General features: G+C 37.7%; 1 protein-coding gene across 4 annotated transcripts in view; it reads right to left on the minus strand.

Annotated features, from left to right (window-relative positions):
- Nucleotides 1–21,578, minus strand: part of XPO4 (exportin 4) — a 116,726-nt gene that overhangs the window by 42,919 nt on the left and 52,229 nt on the right. For all 4 annotated transcript variants that reach the window (XM_043574879.1, XM_043574907.1, XM_043574889.1 and 1 more), the window contains one exon: nt 1,713–1,825. In XM_043574879.1, coding sequence (XP_043430814.1) covers nt 1,713–1,825 — 113 coding nt within the window. The remainder of the gene's footprint in view (nt 1–1,712; nt 1,826–21,578) is intronic.

Raw genomic sequence — 21,578 nt, forward strand, 5'->3', positions numbered from 1 at the left:
CAGTCAAACGAACAACACAAAGAAGTGAACTCGGATACGTATCGAAACAATTTCTGTCAGATACGGCAGGCGCTAGAACCTGTTAATTTAGTTACAACTGCCTCTTTGATACTGATATGCTTTCGGTCACCATTGCTCCGATTTACAGAATATACTGCAAGGTAATGAAGTCCCAGCATTTCTATAGAAAACATTTTTATGTATACAACCATGGACGAACAACCTTATTCTAGGTATTTTAAAATACGTACCATAGAACTACAATATTTTAAATGGTTCAATCGAGAAGGGAAGGCAGTTGTAAGGATAGTAAATAATATTTTTCAAACGAATAAAAAGGTGAGAAACTAAAATGGTTGGGATTAAAACAGCTTCCATTTTTTTCTTCTTAACTGGTCTTTATTGGACTTTTGCCCCAGTCATTACATCTAACTTGTGTGCTTAGGCTATGAACAGGAAATCAACATCCCTCTCCCCTCCACACACATACATTTCTTTCACCAGCCTTTGACTATTACAGTGGGGACCCTCATGAACAAACATGGGAACGTACAGCCTACTTATTTTTTAAAATTTTTTGATAGAGACAGCGTGAGTAGGGGAAGGGCAGAGGAAGGGGGAGACACGGAATCCGAAGCAGGCTCCAGGCTCTAAGCTTTCAGCACAGAGCCCGACGCTGGGCTCGAACTCACAGACCGCGAGATCGTGACCTGAGCCCAAGTCGGCCGCTTAAGACTGAGCCACCCAGGTGCCCCGAGCCTACTTCTTTCTAGCAAATAACAAACAAGACCAATGTGAAGTTATAATCGAAATAAATTGCTATTCAAAAACTCTACCTTGACCCACGACTGATAAATGAGCACATAAAGTACACTCTACTCTGTTACGGCAGTTCCTCGAGTGTCGTCCAGGGATCCTGACACATTGCTAAGACCACGTCAGGTTGTGTGTAAGGGCAAAACTGTTTCCACACTGGTACTCACACACTGTCACACATGTATACAGTGGAGTTTCCTCCAGGTTACTTGACCTGTAATATTACAACCAGCTGGACGTAGAAGCAGATCTGAGAACCAGTCTTCAGTTAAGCATGACATTAGAGTTTTACAAAAATATAAAACAACGCCACTCTTCAGTAAACTTTTCTTTTTCCAAAAATACAGTTATCTGTTCATCAAAATGTTATTTACGTTAATATGTAATGGTTTGGGTACTCTTTTTTTTTCTAAGATTTTAAGTAATCTCCCCACCCAACAGGGGGCCTGAACCCACAATCCTGAGATCAAGAATCACATGCTCCACTGACTGAGCCAGCCACATGCCCCTCCCACTGCTACTTTTACATGAATCAACAAATCATTTTTTAAAGTTTCTTGTTTGAAATTTTAATGTGGTAAATATTAGTAGTTATATCCCCATAAACAAAAGCTCTTCGGGGTCTTCAATAATTTTTAAGAATGTAAAGGTCTTCTGAGATCAAAAAGTCTGAGAATATCAGCTCCAAGATATTCATACTTCTATAACACTTTTATAAATTACCAAGAACATTTCTCTGTAATTTCTATTTAAGCAGATGTATCGATTAGGAGAGAAGGGTTTAAAGGAGAAAAGCAACCTGTCCTGTTTTACTTAGGACAAACACAGAAGCATGTACTCTTTTCAGTGGCACTCTTCCTTGGCCTTCACCACCAGAAATGAAAAGCAAGACTTACTGTGAAAAACAGCTCCATAACTCTGCTATCCAGAAGAGTCTCCCGCCAGGACTCTGTTGGCTTTAACAGCACATTTTGCGAAGATTCAAACATAGCTATATAATGTCTGCCCAGTTATCTGGTGTCAAGGTCAACAACAATAACATTCTTACTTTGTCTAAAGTATAAGTATATCCTAAATATAACAGGAGCCATCCAGAAAGAATGTAATGGAAACAGTTTAAGCCTCTTCACATATGCTACATAATTCATGCATGAAGCTTAGGAATAAAAGGCATTAAGTGCTTAAAAAAAAAAGAAAGAAAGAACTCTACAGAAATATAAGGTAACAGTTTCATCAGAACTACATGTCATGCTGCAGGGATATAAAAACTTCGATGATCAGAGATGCTAATGGTGGCAACAGAAGGAAAAACATGCATGTAAAACAGATGTCAAAATACAAGCAAAAAAGGAAAATCAATTTCTGCATATTTATCCCACCATTTCCCCCCAATATCTTAAAACAGCTCAAACCACATATACAAAATGAGTCTCACAATAGACTACTTGGAAAAACAGCATTTCCACAAGAAATATATTATTTGGGAAACAAAAAAAGAACAAGAATATATACCATACTGAAGCAGAAAAACTCCCACATATTAGATTATGCAAACACCACTTTCAGACAAATACCTGGTTTACAGACAACTCTACAGGTGCTCATTTACAATTCCCATGGACTAAAAAGCCACTTTGCTGGTGCTCAAGTGTTTCAGCATCAAACGTTACCCCGAATAGAATAGCATCTTCGCCATATAGAAGTTAACCAGTAACCATCACATATTTCTAAGTGTGCACGAACATAATTCACTCAATGACACTGATGTAGAAACTGAGGTTTTAAGGAAAGGGAGAGCTGTCTGGGCATAAACACAGTAGTTATGCCACTGCACTGGTAACAAATGTCCAGCTAAGTACATCAACTAAGGCAACATTTGCATCACTCAATGAGAAATTTCACCAACAGTTATCCAAAACTGCAGCTTCCAAAAATCAGACACAAGTTCAAATGCTGTATTTTCATTAAAGCCCAAATCATTAACAGAGAATATTAAAAGACTGTGATAATGCTGTGGAAACTATTTTATAAAAGATTATTACTTAACTCTCTTTTGAAATATCTAATATTTTGTCTCTGTAGAGCAAGGGGGAAACGGTGAATTGTTTCAGAAGTCTGCTTGCTTGTTTCTGAAAAAATATTTCTGCTCCAAAAACGTTCTGCAACTCCATCTGACTGATGAGTAAAAGTGAAACTCAAGTCAGAGTCACTTAAATTTCACTTTTCTCTTCCTTCATCTGCCACCTTGTGGAGGTGCAGGGAACGGGTTGGAAGCCACAAGAAGAACTGTTAGAACTGGGAACGGAGTAAGCCTGGGTTTTGAAAAGAGGAAAACAAAAATCAGCCCACAAATGCTAAGCTTTAGTGTGTCAATAGTTATTAAAATGATTTCACTTTCTCACCAGGCACCTATTTTGGTCTCACGTTATTCACAGTGTGTTGTGCACTCAGAATATGCGGACTGAATACTACGTATTTTATTTAACATGTCTAAGAACAAAGGCTTGATTATCTTTTAGAGAAACAAAATGAAATATTCGTGGATGAAACCACATAATGTCTAGGATTTGCTTCACAATTATCTAAGGACGGAAGAGTACAGATGAAACAAGAATTTAAAGCTGTTGAAGCTGGATATTTATTTTTGTACATCTTTGAAATTTTCCACAATAAAAGGCTGGAGCATAAAAAAAGGAGGAGGCTTGAGCATAGGAAATAAAGTACCCGAGTAAGGCAATAAATTCTTTGCGCTTCATAAAACCGATTTCACTTCATCTTTTCCAGTTTTATTCCCCTTAAATTTCAATGTCCCGTTTTATTAATAAAAAGGTAATGATTTTGATATATACTGTTCATTAATGGAAAATATTTATTACTTATGCTAAGTACTATGTTGAGCAGAGATGCATAAAGAAAATCGTGACAATCCAGTTCCAATTTTTTAGGAGTTTGCAATCTTACATTAAAATGGTAACAAATTGTTATTTTGTTGAATATCCAGATCTAACAAACTAAATACACATGTATAATTTTACTAAATATTTTCACCGAGAAAAATATCAATTTATTGATACTTTATATGCTTACATAAGGTATAGATTTCAAGTTAGGGGGATATGAGACACATTCACATAACCATAGTAAAGTGGTTAGTCTCAAAGGAGACCATTTGCCCATTTTCTTGTCAATACATCCACCCAGGCAGCCAGCAAACGCAAGCTGCTCTAAGAAAGGCAAATACTTCAGGTGCTGGTCAACTGCCAGAGAAAGTTAAAATCTATAACCCCGAAGAACGCTACACAGACAGTTTAAGCACAGAGGGAGAATACTGGCAGAAGTAAAGGGAGCAATACTTACGGAGTTTGCTAGTCTTGGAAATAAGGCAAATCTCATTCCAAGAGGGTAAAGAATCTCCCATATCCTAACTAGGCCAGTTCTAATCGACAAGGGGTTGGCCACTGTTCTTCAGTGAGTGGAAGGTGAAAACTTCAAAGATTAGTAAGTATTGCAAAAGGAAACAAAACCTAAACCAAGATACTTGTTTAATTCTCTTTTCTACCCTTGATTTAGAAAATGTATATGCTCCATAAATTCTTTTGGATATCAAAGATTTATATTAAGAGAAAATGGAAAGACATACATTCAAGCGAGGGCTTTTTCCAGGTATGAAATGGACATAATTGCAATTGCTCACCTAAACATAGGGTTCAAAATCATCTTCAAATATTTAATTTTTTAAAAATCCTGGTTTCAGCTTCCCTGATCTTGGTCTGTTTTAAGCATACTTTTCCTGGTGCCTCGTATGTATGGCCAAATTTGCTTTAAAAGCTGACAATCAGCGTATTTTTTAAATGATGTTAATTCCTTACATTTTGCTAACAGCACAAGGAGATCTGTGAGGTTAATATCTGACACCTGTCAGGAAATACCTTTCCCCCCAGTTATTCTAAATTTCATTTGAGTTTTGTTTTCCAACTCCAAACCTAGACGGGACTTTTATCTCTGACACGATATTTGCCTTCTACTAGAAAGCTCATTTATAACACACTTTGCTAGGAGGTTACCCTAACTGTTCTTTGAAGAATTGGTCTACAACACTGCAAACTTAACTACCTTCTCTTTTAAGTCAGCCCGGCACAGCCACTAACACCATTTCATCATAATAAAAGTGCACATATACTCCCGTTGGTACAGTAAGATACAACCACGTGTATCCATGTGACCATTCCCAAAAGCATTTTAATAACTTGAAAAAAAAACAAAACAAAAACAAAGCAGTGTCATAATAATGGATGGAGCAAATTTTTAAGAACAGAGCTATTCAGACAAAGACATGTTTTAGGTGGCAGACTGTGCTGTGAGCTGCTGAAGTGCTTGCCTTTGAATGAGAGGCTCTGAGGGTCCTTCCGAGTACTTGAAATACTGTTACTATGGATGTACAAGTATTACTTTGCAACTTAAAAAAAAAAGCAAGAAGCACATCACAGTGTGAAAAGAACAGTCATATACAGATCTGGACCACATCTGTACACTCAAAATGTAAAAAATTCAGGTATTTCAATTTTTAATTTGTTACTGCCAATTCACTATTTCTGTGTGTATGTATGTGTGTGTGTGTGTATGTGTATGTATATGTATGTATATGTGTATATGTGTATATATATATACATATATATATGACACCCCAAAATATCCCTTCTCCAGATAATTCATAGTGTAGCTTACTTTAAAAACAAAACAAAGACTACCTCTAAAATTCAGAGATCTATCTAGCATTTCTATTCTTAAGACAACAATTTAAAAAATGATGTCAAGTTTAAGTAAAGCAAAAGTTTCTTTCAAAAACAACAGTTTCCTTTTCAAAAGTTTCGATTTATACCACTACATTAACGTGTCATAATATCTAAACATTATACTGCTTTATCTTTTTTATCCAAATGTGTCACTAATGAAAGAGAAGTCTGACAATGAAATGATTATTTACTAATTAATCATTCATTATACATTTTATACGCCTGTCAGGTTTTACAAGACGTATAAGTCACAACAGATTGATACTGGCTAAATAGCTATCATTTACCAAAATCTGCATCAGATTCTAAATCGAGAATCTTCTTGGGCTATGGCTTTAAACATTTATCTACAATAAATACTGAACTCAATTAATTTATATTTAAAAAAAATTTTTTTTCAACGTTTATTTTTACTTTTGAGACAGAGAGAGAGCATGAATGGGGGAGGGTCAGAGAGAGAGAGGGAGACACAGAATCTGGCTCGAACTCACGAACCGCGAGATCATGAGCTGAGCCGAAATCGGACGCTTAACCCACTGAGCCACCCAGGCGCCCCAATAATTTATATTTTGTGTCAGAATAATTCATTTGTAACCAAAGAAAATAAAGTGCAGTAAGACAGCCATACAGAGAGCTGCTTTCAGTCTTTTAATGATCCTATGTCTTTTCAAAAATCTGTCATCCACATCTAATCTTACTTTACCTTCCTGTACTTTCACCAGATTCAAAAATCACGAGTTACAGGACAACGATGTCTCTGTCACTGTACCAAATAGAAGCCCGCAAGGGTTCAAATTCTGAAGTGCTAAAACCCAAGCAGTCATCTAAGCTCAACACTATCTTAACCCTCTAGAAAATCAGCTGTAGTCAGATGTACATTCAACTGCACCTCAGAACAGTGAAGTATTAACTCTATGTTCTCTACCCTCTCTTCACAACGATCCTATCGAGCTCTAAAATTCTCTTAGGGAAAGCTCAGCAAATTCTAAGAACTCAAAGGCATATAAATGTACCACCTGTCCTATTTTATAACTATATGACCGGAGACAAACACACTAGGCCAAGAGCCAGAAGGACAGAATCGAATCCCACCCTGCTACGGAGAGTCACCGGAGTCCCGAGCAACAAGTCTTGAGGTTTGAAACAACAAACGGTATCATCAGTAAGCACATATCTTAATATGAGAGGAGAAAAGTCATCTTTGGAGATACACGGGTCCTTATGTGTGCAAATAAGTTCTTGCTGGTCTAACATCTTCAGTAAGGGTATCGTCTTGTGGCGGGAGCAGACTGTAAAAAGTCGATGAGTTATACAGTAACTGCGAATCATCCTCAAGCAACTGCAGAGAGTCTGAAAATTCCCACAGCCTATTCTTATAAATACTTCATGATATAGGAAGATCCTGTGGCAACAGTGAACGTTTTTCAAAAGTAATAAGAACTTTCATTTCTCCACCTTCCCATATTCTTTTTAAGCTACCTCATTTGTAAAACCAAGCTTCAGAAGCAAAGGGAAGCCAAGTTTTTCTTCTTAAATATTTAACCTCTGTCACTATAAACTCTTCTAACAACAAAAACGGTTATTTCTCTTTCTGGCACAACACAGAACCAATGAGCCCAGGCTCAGTAAGACAGCATTCAGTCCCAGTAACCAAAAGTCCTTTGAAATAAAGGAGAACTGACCTCACCTGAATGTTTTCCCAAGCCTTCCCTGCAAATAGTAACATCGGCTTTACTGGAAATCCTAATTGAGGTGAAGGCTTCTATATCCCATTACTATTTTATGATCCAGTTAGCTTTACCCAAGAGACAGAGTTGAAATTTTTTTTTATCAAAACCAAATCAGATCCACAAAAATAGAATATCAATAAAAGGCAGTGTAACCAAACTAAAACAAGAAGTATTAAAGCCAACATACCAAACATACCTGCCAAACATTCTTATTACAAATGATACTGTCATTTATGATTAGCATTGCCAAAACCCTTAAGCATTTATGGACACCAGGTGAACTACTAGCTAAATAATCTTAGCAGCAAAAACAAACATCCAAGAACTGAAATAACACTTCAGAATCAAATCACCTTACCTCAATAATTAAATAACATATATTTGTTAAGCATCTATTACTACATGCCAGACTGTGCAAGGTGCTGAAACAACACAGTGAACAAAAAACATGACCCATGTTCTCATGAACTTCTAAATGAGTAAACAGATTTACTCAAATAAGCTACAAATGAAAACATACAGCTGAGAAGTGAGCCAAGGGGAGAAAATCACATATAACATGCATAGGAGAAACCATAGCAAAAGAAACCTGATTCAAGGTACACAACTGCGGCACACTTAGGAGGTGATCAGGCGAAGGGGAGGGGTCCAGGCAGAAAAACCCATGTGAGAAGGTGCCATGGCAGAAAGGAAAGGGCCTGAGAGAACAGCTTCACCAAATAAGCAAACAAGAGTTTTGAGAAAGAGGCAGAAATCAAACCACCCAGGACTGTAGAGCCCGTTTTTAAATTGGGATGATCCCATGACAGAGGATCACAGGACTAGGGACACTTTCTTTGGACAGTAGGGATCTGCAACAGAATGAAAAGCAGGTGGATTCTGTCTCAGTTTCCTTCAGCAGAGTGAGATCGGGGCACAATGGCTGAGTAATTATGATTAGCTCAATGGGCCAGGGGGTGATTCTAACATCTACCACAACCCAGGAGCCTAGTATACGTTGCTCCACCAGCCGGGGGTGGAGGACACTTTCATAAATCACCTTCTACACATGTAAAACCTAAATATAATAAGTCCTGAATAAAAATAAGGGTTTGTAGATGACACTGTATATATAATACTATTTTTAATCCACTAAACATAATATTTGAGCTAATAAACAAATTCAGCAACATTACATAGTACAAGATTAACATTAAAAATGTATTTCTAGGGGCGCCTGGGTGGCTCAGTGGTTAAATGTCCAACTTCGGCTCAGGTCATGATCTTGCGGTCCTTGAGTTCAAGCCCCGCTTCGGGCTCTGTGCTGACAGCTCAGAGCCTAGAGCCTGTTTCGGATTCTGTGTCTCCCTCTCTCCTTGCCCTTCCCCTGCTCGCTCGCTCACTCTCTCTCTCTGTCTCTCAAAAATAAACAAATAAACATTAGAAACAAATTTTAAACTGTATTCCTATGTACTAACAATGAATATGAAAATAATTTTAAAATCAACTTCATTTATAATCGAATTAAAAAGAATAAAATACACATGAATGAAGTTGACAAAAGAATTCCAAACGTTCTACTCCAAAAACTATAAAATATTGTTGGAAGAAGTTAAAGATCTAAATAAACGGAAAGATATCCCATGTTCATGGACCAGAAAATTTAACAATGTTAACATGACAATACTCCCAAAATTCATCTACAGATTTAGCACAATACCTATACCAAAATCCCAGCTGCCTTTCCTGCAGAAATTGATAAACGGATCCTAAATTTCATATGGAAATGCAAGGGACACAGAGAAGATAAAATAATCTTCAAAAAAAGAACAAAGTTAGAGGACTCACACTTCCTGATTTCAAAACTTACTACAAAGCTATAATAATCAAGACACTGTGGCAGTGGCACAGTAACAGACATAAAGACCAACGGAACAGAAATAAGGAGCCAGAAACATACTGTCACATTTACAACTGGAAAATACTTTTTTTCAACAAATGATACAAGAACAACAGGATATTCAGCAAAAAAATGAAACTGGATCTTTACCTTTCACCATTACAAAAACTAACTTAAAATGATGACAGACCTAATGTATGACTGACCTAACTGTATGGGCTAAAAAACCATAAAACTCTTAGAAGAAAATATAAGATTAAACCTTTGTGACCTTAAGAACAAGAATAAAGTTAGGGCGCCTGAGTGGCTCAGTTGGTTGAGCATCCCAACTCTTAATTTCAGATCAGGTCATGATCCCAGGGTCACGGGATTGAGCCCCACATTGGGTTCTATGCTAAGTGTGCTTGAGATTCATATTCATTCTCCCTCTCTCTCTCTCTCTCTCTTTCTCTCTCTCCAACTCCCTTCTCCCTTGCTCCTGCATTCTAAAAATAAAGGACAAGGACAAAGTCAGAGGATTGACACAATCCAACTTATTATAAAGCTACAATAATTAAGACAGTGTGGTATTGGAAAAAGAATGGACAAATAGATAAATGGAACAGATAAAGAGATTAGAAACAGACCCACATAAATATAGTCAAATAATCTTTAATAAAGGGGCAAAGGTAATACAATGGGGTAAAGACAGTCTTTTCAACAAATAATGTTTGAACAACTGGACCTTTAATGCAAAAAAAAACCACAAAAAAACAAAAGCAAATTTAGACACAAACCTTACACCCTTTACAAAAATTTACTCAAAACGCATCACAGACCGAAATGTAAAACACAAAACTAAAACTCCTAGAATATAGGAGAAAATCTAGACGAACAATGACTTGACAATGCCCTTTTAGATACAATACCAAAGTCACGATCCAGGACAGAAAAAAATGGTAGGATGAACTTCATTAAAATTAAAAACTTCTGCTCTGTGAAGGAAATGTTAACAGAATAAGACAGTAAGCCACAGATTAGTCAAATATATTTGCAAAAGATATTTCTGGTAAAAGACTATTATACTATCCCAAACCCACAAAAACCTTTAAAGTTCAATAAGAAAAACAGCCTGGTTGAAAAAACGGGCCAGACCTTACCAGACACGTCACCAAAGATATACAGATGGCAGTAAGCACATGGAAAGATGCTCCACATCATGGTCACCAGGGATATATGCAAATTAAAACAACAGTAAGATACCAGTACAACCTACCCCTTTGGCCAAAATCTAGAACAGACAACACCAAATGCTTACAAGGACGTGCGGCTGAAGGAACACTCATTCCTTGCTGGTGGGAGTGCAGAACCGTGCAGCCACTTTTGAGGTCAGTTTGGCAGTTTCGTATAAAACTAAACATACTCTTACCAAACAATCCAGCAATTGTGTTCCTGGGTATTTACATAAAGGAGCTGAAAATTTTTGTTCACACAAAAACCTACAAATGCATGTGGAGCCATTACTGCTAAAACTTAGGGGGAAAGAAGGATACGGGAAATCTCTGTACCTTCTGCTCAATAGTGCTATGAAACTAAAATTCCTCTTCAAAAAGTCTATTAAAAAAAAAGTCTCTCTTGGGAATACAAGCTGGTGCAGCCACTCTGGAAAACAATATGAAGGTTCCTCAAAAAGCTGAAAGTCGAACTACCCTACGACCCAGCAATTGCACTACTAGGTATTTACCCAAGGGATAAAGGAGTGCTGTTTCGAAGGGACACAGGCACCCCCGTGTTTATAGCAGCACTATCGACAATAGCCAAAGTAAGGAAAGAGCCCAAATGTCCATCGATGGATGAATAGATAAAGAAGATGTGGTGTGTGTGTGTGTATGTAAATATATATATATATGTAAATACATATAAAATATACATGTGTACGTACATACATATAATATATATATAGTATACTGTACATATATAATATATATACACACATACATACGTACACACAATGGAGTATTACTCGGCACTCAAAAAGAATGAAATCTTGCCATTTGCAACTACGTGGATGGAACTGGAGGCTATTATGCTAAGTGAAATTAGTCAGAGAAAGGCAAAAATCATATGACTTCACTCATATGAGGACTTAACAGATGCCAAGAAGAGACAAAACAGATGAACATATGGGAAGGGAAACAAAAATAATATCAAAACAGGGAGGGGAACAAAACAAAAGAGACTCATAAATATGGAGAGCAAACAGGGTCACTGGAGGGAGTGGGCGGGGAGGGGGATGGGCTAAATGGGTAAGGGGAATTAAGTAATCTACTCCTGAAATCATTGTTGCACTGTATGCTAATTTGGATATAAATTAAAAAAAAATAAAATTAAAAAAAAATCTTTCTGACCTTAAGTTATATACAGAGCTGTCTTATAAATATATCCAAAAGCAGAAACAAAAGAAAAACAGATAAATCAGACATCAAAATTAAAAAATTTCTATGTTTCAAAGGCCATTACCAATAAAGTAAAAAAGACAACCAACAAAATAGGAGACTTACTTTAGATTTTAATAATATATACAGGACTCTTACAACTCAAAGATTAAAAAAAATACTAACTCAATTTAAAAATGAACAAAGGATCTAAACAGATATTTCTTTAAAGATACACAAACGACCAAAAAGAAAAACAAATGAAATGATGCTCAATAGCATTTATCAATAGGGTAAGGCAATTCTTAGCCACCACAAGATACCACTTTGTATGAAACAAGATGGTTATAAACAAAAAAATAGAAACAAATGTTGGTAAGGGTGCAGACAAAATGGAATACTCATATACTACAATGTTAATGCAAAAGTAGTGTAGGTATTGTGGAAAACAGTCTGATAGTTCCTCAAAATGTTAAATAACAGTTATCATATGACCTAGCAATTCCACTCCTGCATATACACCCAAGAGAAATGGAAACATACATCCACGAGTATGGAAAAAGATGTTCCCAGCAGCAGCATTCTGTACTGGAAATTATTTTAAAACAATGGAAAGAACTCAAATGACCATCGACTGATCAGATGAACAGAGAAATAAAACAGTACTATGCACACAGTGGAATATTACTTGGCAATAAAAAGGAATGGAATACTGATACATGCTACAACATGAATAAAACTCAAAAACATGCCACATAAAAGTGACAAAAAACCCACGTATTGTATGGTTCCATTTATTTATTTATTTATTTATTTATTTATTTATTTATTTAATGTTTTATTTATTTTTGAGAGAATGAGAGAGAGAGAGAGAGAGAGAGAGAGAGAGAGAGAGAGAGAGAGGGGGCGAGCACGTGATCAGGGGAGGGACAGAGAGAAAGAGAGACACAGAATCCAAAGCAGGCTCCAGGCTCTGAGCCATCAGCACAGAGCCTGACGTGGGGCTCAAACCCATGAACTTCAAGATCATGACCTGAGCTGAGGTCAGATGCTTAACATTAGACCGAGCCACCCAGGCACCCCTGTATGGTTCCATTTAAATAAAACATCCAGAATAACAATTATCTATAGAGACAAAATGTGGATTAGCAGTTGCTATTAAAAGGGAGTGGAGGTGAGTGGGAATGCAGGGTGGGAATGTTAAAGGGTATGCTATGGGGTTTCTTATTGGAGTGATAAATATTCCCTATATCAATGGTGGTGATGGTTGCACAACTCTGAGTAAACTTTAAAGAAAATACTTAACTGTACATTTTAAATGTGTCAGTTGTATGGTATGTGAATTATATCACAATGCCTTTAAAAAAACAATATATCTTAGGTCTCAAAATTTATGCTATGTCCACATGTATCTTTTTTTTTAAAAATTCCAAACTTAAGTTTTTATTTTTTTTTCTTTTCTTTTTTTTAAATTTTTTTTTTTCAACATTTATTTATTTTTGGGACAGAGAGAGACAGAGCATGAACGGGGGAGGGGCAGAGAGAGAGGGAGACACAGAATCGGAAACAGGCTCCAGGCTCTGAGCCGTCAGCCCAGAGGCTGCCGCGGGGCTCGAACTCACGGACCGCGAGATTGTGACCTGAGCCGAAGTCGGCCGCTTAACCGACTGAGTCACCCAGGCGCCCCAAACTTAAGTTTTTAAATATGAATCCTCAATTAAGAATACAGTTGTAGGACTTTGTTTTTTTAATGATTTTATTTTTAAGTAATCTCTACACCCAGTGTGGGGCTTTAACCCACAATCCCAAGATCAAGAGTCACATGGGGGCACCCGTGTGGCTCAGTCAGTTGAGCTTCTGACTTCGGCTCAGGTCATGATCTTGCAGTTTGTGGGTTCAAGCCCCACATCAGGCTCTGTGCTGACAACTCGGAGCCTGGAGTCTGCTTCAGATTCTGTGTCCCCCTGTCTCTGCACCTACCCTGCTAGCACTCTATCTCTCTGTCTGCCTCTCTCAAAAATAAACAAACATTTTTAAAAAACCTTTTTATTTTTAAGGAAAAAAAAAAGTTACATGTTCTATTCTTGGTGCCCCAAGAATACTTTTAATGAAAGCACAAGACATAATGTAGCAAGTAGACATTTTAGATGACTTATAAACATGGGTTTAAAATGTTAAAGTCTTCCATATATGACAATTCCCCACTTCCTTCTTTTTTGTGAAGGAAATTGATATATAATGAGGAATATTTACTATCCTCAGTGGATTAAAAAATAGAGAGCCTGGGGGCTCCTTGGTGGCTCAGTGGGTTAAGTGTCTAACTTCGGCTCAGGTCATGATCTCATGGTTCATGGGTTCAATCCCCAAGTCAGGCTCTGTGTTGACAGCTCAGAGCCTGGAGCCTGCTTTGAATTCTCTGTCTCCCTCTCTCTGTCCCTTCCCCTCTCACACTCTGTCTCTCAAAAATAAATAAATGTTAAAAAGAGAGAGAGCGCACGCGCCTAAGATTAAAAATGCAAAAGACTATAGTATATCATGCTTACCCCGATTAGATTACATTTCCATTACTTTCATACAGTTAATGCTACACATTTAGATGTGGATAAATGTTTTGGTGGTTAGGGCAGAGAACTTTCAAAGGTTATCTAGCTCTTTTTTGCATTCGATTCCAATATGTTGGTTACTTACCTATCCTAGTGTAGGATTAGCCATCAAAACAGATGTGAAGAGAGAGAAAAGGCCTAATTCCCTCTAACAAGCAACTTAAAAATCCGATTCAAGGCTGAGCTGCAGAATCACAATAATAATATTAATCACTGGTATATCCACCAGAACTGTCTAGGATGGGTGGTTGTGTAATCTTCATATATAAAGATCACCCTATCAGCCCACTGTCAGTAGAACAGTGACTTTGCATTAACTGGTGACAGATTCGCACACACACTTTTTTTCCCAGTGCAAATAATGGTCAAATCTGCTAAAAGACAAATGATCAGGGTAGAAAGTACAGTTCTACCCATGGCAAAAGCAGTTTACTTAACCGATAAAAAGATTAAACCCACATGGTCTTAATACTCTCTCTAAACCACAGCTTTCTAAAACCAATGAAAAAACCCTGCCATCAAAATTAAAATGCACAGAAAGGCCTTCAAGAATTTACTGTAGATATTAACAAACAAAAACCCTATATACAATTGTAATTTCTTGAGTATTCACTACTCACTCAAACCTAACACATGGGAAAAACATGGATTTAGTGGCTAGCTCTTTACCATCTTCCCATCAATATCATTCTGCAAATAATACAATCTTAAACTCGATACTTCAGAGCACAGCACAGGATTACCATGTAAGTAGCGGCGTTCATTAAGAATTTATGGAACTGATAACCTAGACAGTTCACAGAATTAGGAACTCAATGGATTCCTTTATAAATAATTAAGTAATTTTAAAGAAAGTCATTTTCTAATGAGAAATCCTGCATTTAAAGGAATTAAGTCAGATCTGCCCAACAGACACCTACATAAAGGATCTAACTTACTGAGCCAAAGGGGCACCACAAGACCCTGCTCTTGGCACACAGGGTTCGACTGTTAAGTTGCCTGTGGCCTTAAACTACTAAGCAATTAAGAGAGTTAAAAAGTTAAGCTTCCTCTTGGGGAGACTTTTTCTACTGCTCAATCCATTCCTCCCTGCTCCTGTATGGATTCGAACTACATAAAGTAGTAAGTGAAAAATCCATGGGCTCACGAAGACAAAATAAAACTGCACAGCCCTGTTCATGCAGAAGCAAAGAACTTAGCGGGCATCCTCTTGTTCACTCTCCAACCACCTGCAGGTTGACATCAAAAATCAGTTTTGTTAACTGTCTCCTACAGCCAAAGGCCCTACTGTCTCTGGTAGTTATATGTAACTACAGTATGTATAATGGGATAATAACTCCAAGTCATTAGGGGGATATCACGGGCAAGAAAACAGATATAACAACTACCAAGTTCAAAGTTCAACTACAAAATATTTTTCAAAATATTATAGTATAGTGAACACATAATTTAGCATAATCAATCGTAACCTAAGATTGAAGGACTACTCTCGACATAACCTTTCCTTCTAATGGCCTGAAGTCAGAAATTCTTCTGGCTGGTTCCTCCTGGATATGTTTCTTATAAAGCAGAAATATAGCTGGAAGGATAATACAACTACTTCATACACTGGTTAATGACTTTACAGATCGACTTTCCTTTTAAAGTGTATAATACCAGTATAAATAGAGAACAGTTTGGGGAAGAACTAAAAAAAAAAAAAAAAAAGAATTGAAGAAGAAACTTCGTAATGGCTTTATACATCCTCTCTCTCCCTCTCTCTCTCTCTCTCACACACAGACACACACAGACACACAGACACACACACACACACACACACACACACACACACACACAAAAAACTCTATCAGTGGGGCGCCTGAGGGGCTCAGTCAGTTAAGCGTCCGACTTCGGCTCAGGTCACGATCTCACGGTCTGTGAGTTGGAGCCCCGCGTCGGGCTCTGGGCTGACAGCTCGGAGCCTGGAGCCCACTTCAGATTCTGTGTCTCCCTCTGTCTGCCCTCTGTTGCTTACACTCTCTCACATTATCTCAAAAATAAATAAACATTAAAAAAAAATTTTTTTTTACTCTATCAGATACTGATGTCTACCACTTTGCTCCCTACTTTTGAACAAACCTGGACAAAGCTGATCAAAACAGCATCTGAGAGCTAAGAAACTTGGGTCATGGTGGCAGGCATGCCATGCATCCTAAAGCTTACTATCTTCCTCACTACCTGAACTGCATCCTAGGCTATCTAAAAATCCACATCATTGGCTTATCTAGTACGTGTAAGATCGCATTTTCTTGCTTCAATTCTGACTTCTTTCCCTTCGGCAATAAATAGGTACATCTCTCCAAAGTACAAAGTACAAACCCAAACGAAAGGTTCATGTGTCTCAAATCCTCATTCCATTCCTCACAGTTCATGGTCTATGGAATATCTACACTTTCTACCTCATCAATGACCAATCACTACTCACTCACTGAAATGGCTTTTGCGCAATGCATAAACAGCTCTTCACATGACTATCTATGTCCTGATACCCAATCTACGTCTTCCCTGTCAGTATCAGAGTATGTCTATTACCTTTATTTTTTGAAACGCCCACGTATCTTTGCTTCCCAGACTACTCATCTGGTTATCCCCTCTGCTTATCTAAACTGCCCACTGCCCTGCTCAATCTCTTTTGCTTCTTCCTGGTTCTTACTACTGTTGGAGCCAAAGATTCTACCACTGATCTTCTCTGCTTCTCTTTGATCTTTCTCACTCCCTTTACTTCAGTGGCTCCATAACAGGAATATCTCCCAAAACTTTATCCTCACCCTTAATCTCCCTCTATAACTTACCCTGACAACAGGCAGTTGATCCGTATGGCACGATTTCTAACCCTTGACATGACTGATATTTTTAAAGACTTGAGACTTCATTCACATACTACACAATTTACTCATTGACAACTCAACGGTTTTTCAAGTTATACGACTGTCACCATGATATAATTTTAGAACACTTTCATCTCCAAAATGGAGCTCTATGTATGCACTTAAGCCATCATCTCCTACTTCCTCCAACCTCCTGGCCCTAGGTAACTACTCATCTGTCTGTCTCCACAGACCTGCCTACTCTGAAGATTTCCTACGAATGGAATTCTACAACATGCAGTCTTTTGTGAATGAATTATTTCACTTAAGATGTATGATGTTTCCAAGGTATATCCATTTTGTTGCATGTATCAGTACCAGCCTTCCTTTTTATTGATGAATAATATTCTGCTATGTGAGTAAACCACATTTATCCATTCATCAGCTGATGGCTACTTGGCTCACTTCCACTTGTTGCCCATTATAAATAATACTGCTAAGTACATTCACATAAAAGTTTTTGTATGGGTCACCATTGACCTTTTGGGCACAGTAACTGCTTCTCGTGGGAGCTGTCCTGTGCATTCTAGGGTGTCTAGTAATACCCCCGGCCTCTACTCACCAGTTGCCTAAGTAGCACTCCCCTAGTTGTGATAACCAAATATGTCTCCAGACATGGCCAAATGTCCCAAGTATGCAAAATCACCCCAACTGAGAACCCCTGCTGTAGAGTTAGGATTTCTTTAGCGAAACCCTGTATGCACATTAATCTTGACCCAAGATCACTGCAAATTAATTATGACAGGACTAACAGTCTTAAATACTAATAAATATCTCAATATTCAATCCGTGTATTCTTTTCATTAATATCTCTCTGCACATCTTAGCTCCACTGTTGAGTCAGTGTCCACTGGCTTCACAATAACATTTTTAGGTCATAATTTACACATTTCTCTGTAAGAAATTTCCAAAAGCTTCAGCAGTCAATTACTCAAAACTTCCTCCCAAGCAACCTAATATATATTTCAGGTTATAAGCATGTCCTTTCATTTATCAACAAATATTTATGTAATACCTACTAAATACAAAATTGGTAGGCTGAGCATGCATATCTAACCCTATAGATCATTTATTCATAAGAATAATTTCTCCTATCAATTCTTTTGGTATTCCAAATTAAAAACTGATGTTAGGGCAACTAAATGACACATTAACAGACACAGTAATCATTCACCACCATGACATATATCAGGTACTTCCTACTTCCCCAGCCTCTTCCACATTTATTTATTTATTTATTTATTTATTAAATGTTTTATTTATTTTTGAGAGCAAGAAAGAGCATGAGCAGGGGAGGGGCAGAGAGAGGGAGACACAGAATCCAAAGCAGGCTCCAGGCTCTAAGCTGTGAGCAGAGCCTGACGCAGGGCTCAAACTCATGAACTGTGAGATCATACCCTGAGCCAAAGTGGGACGCTTAACTAACTGATCCCGCCCCCCTCCCCGCATCCCACCTCTTCTACCTTTCTAATCAATGGTCAAACATCTGTTGGGATACCTGATATCCACATGCAAAAGAATAAAGCTGGACCACTATCTCACATCACACATAAAACTTAACCCAAAACAGATCAAAGTCTTCAATATAAGAGCTTATATGTAAGAAGCCAGTCTTAGAAGAAAACACAGGCATAAATTTTCATGACCTTGGATAAAGCAATGATTTCTGAGATATGACAACAAATGAAAAAATAAATTGGACATCATCAAAATGCAAATTTTCTGTTTCAAAGGACAACATAAAAAAGTAAAATGTGACTCACAGAAATGGAGGAAATACGTGAAAATCGTGTATTTAAGAGACTTGTATCCAGAATATAAAAGAACTATTACAACTCAATTTTAAACAGACAAACCAATTAAAGTATAGACAAAGGATCTGAATAGCAGTTTTCCAAAGAAGATAAACAATGGCCTATACCTACATAAAATGTTTAATAAATTAACCATCAGGGTAATGCAAATCAAAACACAATGAGATCCTGCTTCGTACGAAACAGGATGGCTATGACACACAGATTACGAAGTCTTAGCCAGGATGTAGAGAATCTGGAACACTCATATACTGCTGGTGGGAATGTCAAATGGTACAGCTACTCCAGAAAACAGATTGGCAATTCCTCAAAAGGTTAAACACAGAGTTTCCATATGACCCAGCAATTCTACTCCTAGGTATATCTCACAGAAATGAAAACATAAGTCCAAACATAAACTTACAATGAATGCTCACAGCAGCAGCATTATTCACAGTAACCAAAGAGTTGAAACCACCCGTTGATGGTTTGATCAATGGATAAATAAAAAATGTGGCATATCTTTACAACAAAAAGATGTATGTATACACAGAGACAGAAAGAGAGAAAAAGAAAGGGACAAAATGTTTTCAACTGGTGAATCTTGGTAGTAGGGCATACAGCAATTCTTTGAATTACTCTTACAGTTATCTCTGAATGTTTAGAATTACATCAAAATAAAAAGATGCGGGGCGCCTGGGTGGCGCAGTCGGTTAAGCGTCCGACTTCAGCCAGGTCACGATCTCGCGGTCCGTGAGTTCGAGCCCCGCGTCTGGCTCTGGGCTGATGGCTCAGAGCCTGGAGCCTGTTTCCGATTCTGTGTCTCCCTCTCTCTCTGCCCCTCCCCCGCTCATGCTCTGTCTCTCTCTGTCCCAAAAATAAATAAACTGGAAAAAAAAAATTTAAAAAAAAAAAAATAATAAAAAGATGCAAAAGAGAAGCAAATTATAAAAAATTATGAATAAGGATTGATACTGACAATTTAATACAGCCTCCTTTAACATGATATCATTGCAAATGATCAAATATATTTGATACAGGGGCACCTGGGTGGCTCGGTTTGTTAAGCATCCAACTTCAGCTCAGGTCATGATCTCACGGTCCGTGAATTCGAGCCCCACATCAGGCTCTGTGCTGACAGCTTGAAGCCTGGAGCCTGCTTCAGATTCTGCGTCTCCCTCTCTCTCCGCCCTCCCCCCACTCATGCTTTGTCTCTCTTTCCTTCAAAAATAAACATTAAAAAAAATTTTTTTAATATATATATATGCTACAAGATACATATTTTACAAGGTCCACTTGCTACTCATCTACCTTAAAAGAGAAATCATTTCTAGGGGCGCCTGGGTGGCGTAGTCGGTTGAGCGTCCGACTTCAGCCAGGTCACGATCTCTTGGTCTGTGAGTTCGAGCCCCGCGTCGGGCTCTGGGCTGATGGCTCAGAGCCTGGAGCCTGTTCCGGATTCTGTGTCTCCCTCTCTCTCTGCCCCTCCCCCGTTCATGCTCTGTCTCTCTCTGTCCCAAAAATAAATAAACGTTGGAAAAAAAAAAGATAAATCATTTCTAAAAAGCCATCCACTTAATACATATAACTAGGTTAAACTTGTTCTATAGGCCCTCTTAAAGGTACAAAGCTTAATATCCAATTCCCTCCCCACTGACTGAATAGATCACCAAGAAATTCCCAAAATTAGAAATTATATCAGAATTGGATTCCGTTTAGTTAGCACTGAAAATGTAGCCTAGTTTAACACCACTGCCATGCTCTTTGTCCTACACTTAAAGCCAACCCACTTAAAGGAAGGACTAGGGAGCCAACAAATGGCGACTATGCGAACTACGCTCACGAAAGAATTCATTTGTAAGTCACGAAGTACGATATCCAAAGGTCAAGATGAAGACTTACTTTTCTTGAAACAAGGAATTATTTCCTTTGGGAACACTGTAGCTGTGCTTATTATTTTCAGATGACAGGTTTTCCAAAGCTTTATCTAAATACTTTATAAAAATATTTTATGTGTGTGTATCTTTAGACAAACTTTGTTTCCAAACTCCCAGAGCACTGTTTCCCTCTACAAAACAGTCACTCTTCAGCCAACTACATTTCCCCCTAACGCAGAGACTTTAAAATTGGCTCCAATATATGCAGTGTAACTTTTGTTGATTTTCCCTACATTTATAATTAATGTTTTGATAGCTCCATATGGTCTGTTACTTTTTAAATCTGTCTCTAAGTTTTTCAACATCTTTCCTTTTCTTACTAACAAAAACTGGAGCAAAACTTACACTGCAACACTCAAAGGGGAAATTTTTAAAAAAGCAAACTTAAAATATGTGCCTTTTAACAACCCCAAAAAGAATATACTGAAGACATAAAATAAATTACTTGTAGAAAAATGATTAAAGAGCAAGGATAAAAAGGGAAAGTAATCACCGTCACTGTGAGCTCTGCCCCACAAAGCAGCAGCTCACTAGGACTGCCTCGGGGAAAGAAAACTGGAGAACTCAGGGTCTAAGTCACAGACTCAACACCCTATATACAACACACAGTTAGTTTTCTACTACATGAATGTATTAACTTGAAAATAGAAGAAAACACTGTACTTCACCCTACCTGACCCCTTTAAAATTTAAAATTTTACCAGCCA

The sequence above is a fragment of the Prionailurus bengalensis genome, chromosome A1 (assembly GCF_016509475.1).
Source record: "Prionailurus bengalensis isolate Pbe53 chromosome A1, Fcat_Pben_1.1_paternal_pri, whole genome shotgun sequence".
Taxonomy (NCBI): Eukaryota; Metazoa; Chordata; class Mammalia; order Carnivora; family Felidae; genus Prionailurus; species Prionailurus bengalensis.